The 5,724-nt window shown below is 39.0% G+C and overlaps 1 protein-coding gene across 1 annotated transcript; it reads right to left on the reverse strand.

Annotated features, from left to right (window-relative positions):
* Positions 1–1,979: 1,979 nt before the first annotated feature.
* On the reverse strand, positions 1,980–3,233 carry LOC107806758 (dof zinc finger protein DOF5.4-like). The gene has a single exon (XM_016630989.2). It carries the CDS (start codon positions 3,117–3,119, stop codon positions 2,229–2,231), a length of 891 nt encoding a protein of 296 aa, XP_016486475.1. The 5' UTR covers positions 3,120–3,233; the 3' UTR covers positions 1,980–2,228.
* Positions 3,234–5,724: the final 2,491 nt, after the last annotated feature.

Below are 5,724 nucleotides of genomic sequence, written 5' to 3' on the forward strand. Positions count from 1 at the left end.
TTCAGCAGCTTTATTGTCCTCTTCGATTCTCAACCGAACAATGAGATCTTCAAGGGACATTTTCTTTCGTTTGTGTTTCAAATAATTTTTGAAGTCCTTCCACAACGGAGGCAACTTCTCAATCATTGCTGCTACTTGGAATGCTTCGTTGATGACAAGACCTTCAGCAAGTAGATCATGAATAATCACTTGCAATTCCTGGACTTGGGTAATAACAGACTTGCTATCTACCATTTTGTAGTCCAAAAATTTTGCGGCAATAAATTTCTTCATCCCGGCATCTTCAGTTTTATATTTCTTTTCAAGCGCATTCCACAATTCTTTTGACGTCTCCATGCTACTGTATACATTATACAGATTATCATCCAGTCCGCTAAGAATATAATTCTTGCATAAAAAATCAGAATGCTTCCACGCTTCAATCACGAGAAAGCGTTCATTCTCTGGAGTTTTATCTGGCAGATCAGGAACATCTTCCTTGATGAACTTCTGTAGACATAACGTAGTTAAGTAGAAGAACATCTTCTGCTGCCAGCGCTTGAAATCAATCCCGAAAAATTTTCCGAGTTTTTCTGCCGGTGCCAACGCCGGTGTTCGGCTTGTCGATGCGTTGGCAGTCACCATCGGAACAGCTTGGTTTTCGCTTTCAGTCGTCATTTTTCTGTAAAAGAATGACACAAACAAACGTTTTCAAACTGGAGTAAAAATCATGTAGATTTTAATCTTCCAACAAAACGCCACGAAGGCTTTACTCTCCAAAATGGGAGTACACAAAATCACAAAGGTTTTAGTTTGCAGAATAATAAGAATAACACAAATACAGAAATAAATATTAAATTCCTTAAGATTGTTAGTTCCGCCAATATTGTTGTATTTGTAAATAATAATTCTGCAAAATATAAGTTAACGTAATGAAACAGTAATTAATTCGAGCCCACTGAATTCACAGTGTTTCCTTAAGGAATTTAATCCCCTCCTAGTACCCAAGGTTATGGATTATTTTCTCCCAGGATAGAACGAATCACACATTGGTGTAGCGGTACTTCAAACCCCAGTATTTCAGCGAACACAAAGTTCGGTAGCAAATCACACTTACAGTTTCTTTGTTTGAAGTTAAAAACAATGTAGAACGAGGGAGTAGAAACTCAGAAAATCGTATGGAAATGCTGAGAGGAAGGAGTGCAATGTATAGCCAAATCTGTTGAGCGATTTTCAGTTTGTTTCTTGTTTGTTGTGTGTTGTGTGTCTTTCTTCAACAGCTGCTGCACATATATATAGTAGCCAGTGTTGAAGAAGACCAATCGTCCACCCTCCATGGTGGAGCAAGTATTAGCTTGTTTGTGGAGCAAGCACAATCATGGTGGGAAGAGCATTAGGCGGCTGCCTTGTGGTCAATACACGGATTGAAAAATATCCGTTACAAATGCGGATAATCTTACATTAATATTTACTATTAACAAATAAATTTGGTCCAAAAAATTAATTAATCAATCGATCATTTGACCAAATCCAAATCCAAATCCAAATCCAAATCCGAAGCCAAAGCCGAAGCCGTAGCCGTAGCCGAAGCCGAGCCGAGCCGAGCGAGCGACGACGACGACGGCGCGAGGCTTGCTTTCTTCTTAACTCTTTAAGAGCTACAAGAAGAGCAATTATATATATACCCACCAAAAATATATATACCCACCAAAAATTTCTTCCTCTTCCAATATGGGACAATGTCTCATTGTCAAGAGGGGAAACTTAAAATTTTACTCAAAAATTTCATTTTCCCTCCATTTCCCATTCACCCTCATTTTAAGACTATTTCATCTTAAAAACAAAAACCTCAACAAATTCGAGGTGTCAAACGATTTAATTAAGAGCATAATCGCATAAGTTAAGAAAGACAACAATGAATGCATGTATACTCTGTTATAGAACACTGTATAATATTATAACACCTAGCTCATTGCTACCTCAATAGATAATTAGATACTGAAGTTAACTTCATCACTTCATAATGCACATAAATCTTTACACCAAGTCACGAAAACCTAATATACATAAGCGGGAAAGTTAAAAAAAAAAAAAAACAAGCATGGAGGTCAGGTGCATATTAAACTTAAGTGACACTAATATACATAATAAAACAGTTTTCCTTTTTTTTTTGTTGCACTTTTTCACCTTTTACTTCTTTTAAGTATTGTACCTCGGCAATAATTTCAAGAGTTAAACAAGAGCAGAGATCAAGGGAGGTAATTAAAGGAGTGATCATTTTCACCCCATTGTCTTTGACACCAGTAAGACTGATGATCACTGTTATCCATCATACCAAACAGCCCACCGTCGCCGCCTCCGGTCTGCCAATCCATCGGAGCCAGTCCACCGTCGTTTGCCCTTCTCCCTGATAACTCAACGTGAACCGTCCGATCAAAGAAACACGCAGCACTCATCTCATGCATCTTCATACCATCCGCCGGTCCAGTACCTACAATCTTGGGCTGCTGATTCCACTGCTGATCATTTGAGTTTTGGTACATTGAAATGTTGTTCACATTAAATGAGTATGTCCCAATATTCTGAAATATTTGCTCTTCTGTTGTATGTCCAACTACCAATTGCTGATCAATACAATCTCCCTTCGTAGTTTCAGTTACTAAAAAGCTTGACTCCGGAAAATCGGGCAAATTCGAATTAAATGAATTGCCTGAACCAACTTCTGGAGTCATAGCAACAGATGTGTTCGCTGCAGCAGCTGCGGACGACGTAATAGCAGTAAGACTAGAACTTTCACTGCCGGAATTGGAGTTGGATTTGGACATATTTTCCTGAGAAGTTTCATCAGCAGTAGAAACAGCCGACGGGTTGGACTTGGACCGTTTGCTTTTCCGGCAACCACCGCCAACGGGGATGTTACGGAGGATACCGCCTTTAGTCCAGTACCTCCGGCAACTCTTACAGAAGTGACGCGGCTGAGAGAGATTATAATTGTTATAGTAGCAGAATTTTGTGTTGAGAGAATCACAACGAGGGCACTTTACGGCTTGGGGTTGGTTAAGCCTTAGTCTTCTGTCACCTCCACCACCGCCGTAAAACCGCCCTCCGCCACCTCCAATAATTGAATGTATATCTTGCATAGCTTATTCAAAATTGAATGTGCAAATTTGAATTGGGATTTTTCCGGCGAGATTCTACATTCGCCGACTTTGGAAGTTCAGATGGTACGTATAGCAGCTTCTTCTGAACACAAACTGTCTGATAAAATATCCCATTAAAAAAACTTGAATTTTAAACAGGTGAGTTGAAAAAAGACAGAAATAGCCCCATTTAGAAGTCAAAATGACTGTGGAAGCCACGTTACTGCTACGTTGTGGGGACGACTCTACAAGGTATGTGTAGTCTATTTCTGGTAACAGACAAAATATCTTTATTATATTCTTAATTTATATATACCATGACAAGGTAAAAGAAGTTTCCCCCTCTTTCTGAATTATTAACATGGCAATCAAATTCATCCATATAGATGACCTGCGATCGAACCACCCCTCAATATTTTCTAGGTTGAACCTGTCGCATAAGGTTTGCCTAGTGCGGTTTACATCCCTTGTGTGGTTTGCAGACTATTACACAGGGAGAGGTTTACCCAGTGCGCACAAAGTGCTCACCACAGAGTACTCTCCCGAAGGATAGAGGTTGTGGCACAGATTATAGCGGCTGCTGTGAGCACCTAATTTTTGACCGTGCTTGAATATTTCCCGCTTCCCAGGCGTGTCCCCACTCAACTTTTCTTTGTCCCCCATGCTTGTCCCCCATGCGTGTGCACACACACACTTTGCTCCCTACTCTACTCTTCATTGTTCTCCACTCTTTGTCCCCCATGCTTGTCTCCTATCACAAATTTCATACCCTATTTTCAGCCATTAAAACACACACATAAAACACCAAAAAAAGGGGACCGGGGGACGACTCTCTTCTTGAAACCTAGCCGTTTCCACCTTTCTCCAATGCCTCCCTCACCAAACCGGCAGCAACCACCACCATGGACGCCGCTTAAAGCTCCAAAATTAGTCCACAACAGCCCCAGTAGCTTCCTAAAAACCACCAACAAAACAGTCTGCTTCCAACATTAAAAAGAGGGGAAAACTCCCATCTTCATTAACCACCGAAACCTGCCGGGAAACTCCATGAAAGAGCTTTGAAACTCCATGAAAATCAGTAGAACATAGCTTCCATTCCTCCACCAAAAATGGCCTTCAAGACATCCTCAAAATCATCCCGAAAACCTTCCCAAAACGCAGCAAAATCTGCCACCTTTTAGCTCCTAAAACTAGTTGCTTTCCTCCACTTAAAACTACCCCGACACACTGCTGAAATACCAACGAAACTCTAGCAAAACTTCACCCAAAAGCCCCATTAAAAAGCTCAACCAAATAGCACCAAGTTTCCTCCATGAAACTCACTAAAAACTCCATTGAAACCAGCCAACTAAAGCTCCAAAAACGCAGCTCGAAAAGGGACAAAAATAGTCTCAAAACCGACCCGAAACAGTCCCGAAATCACTGCGTTTCAGTTATAAGGAAAGTGCCTAGTTTGTTTTCTTTTCATTTCGGGTTTTTGACGAGTTTCTTGGCTTCCAAAGAAGTTGTTATGAGGTCTGTTTGAAACATTGAGGTTCTCTGGTTGGTGCATCCTGTCCGCTATGTTTGAGTTTCAAATTACCAAATCAAAGCTCAAATTCGAGCTAAGGTCCGATCTCTGCCTGTTGTTATTTCATTAGCTTTGAATGTCATCTTCTTGCCTCTGTTCTATTGTGATTGTTTTATTGAAACTTATGTTGGATTTCATTTATTTTTTATGTTTTTGATTGAACGTAGAAAGGCATTATTTTGATTCCTTTGAGATATAAGAACATAGAGTCGTTTGATTCCTTTAATCTAAAACTTAATCGTGCTATGATTGGTACTTGTTGGTAAAATTTCATGTAAATTGTGTACTGTGTGATATCATTGATTTCATGCTTAATTTTAAATTGTTTAGCATTTTTTCTATTGTTAAACTCTTTGATTGCCGATCAATTTGAACAAGCATAAATTTGGGATTTAGCCAAATGGGCCTTCATATTTCTACTTCAAATGATTGGGCAATTGGGCCAATTTTTATTTAATAAAGCTAGTCTGCATGTTAAAATTAGTAGATATCAAAATAACTCAAAAGATAGAATAATTGTAAATATATCTAAAGGTGAATAATTTATCAATACTCTAAATAGCTAAAATATTCCTTGGCCTCCAACAGTTCCACATCCATAATTTTAAGCCTCACAATAAATCTCAAAGTAGCTTAGGTGACTGAAATCGCTAGTATGCTTTAGACACTCTAATTAATCGAATCATCGTGATTATGTATGCGTTCGCGTGACATAATTATGATCCCAAAAAAATAAATCAAGGTATGTGTTCGCGCAACTTTGGACAAAACAATCTTAATAATAATAAAGTGTTATTAGTTGTGTACACGTACTCGTGACATGATTTTGGCACAATAAACAAAACGGATTCACACACGCGATTCGTTTCAAAGATAATTTTATATTTTAATAATAAAAGCGGACATACATGGAAATCAATAAATCACAGTTTGTCCAAAATTAATTCACGCCAATTTTAGTCAATAAAAGCGACCGTGCTAGAACCACGGGACTCGGGGAATGCCTTACACCTTCTCCCCAGTCAACAGAATTCC

Source organism: Nicotiana tabacum, chromosome 15 (genome assembly GCF_000715075.1).
Source record: "Nicotiana tabacum cultivar K326 chromosome 15, ASM71507v2, whole genome shotgun sequence".
Classification (NCBI taxonomy): Eukaryota; Viridiplantae; Streptophyta; class Magnoliopsida; order Solanales; family Solanaceae; genus Nicotiana; species Nicotiana tabacum.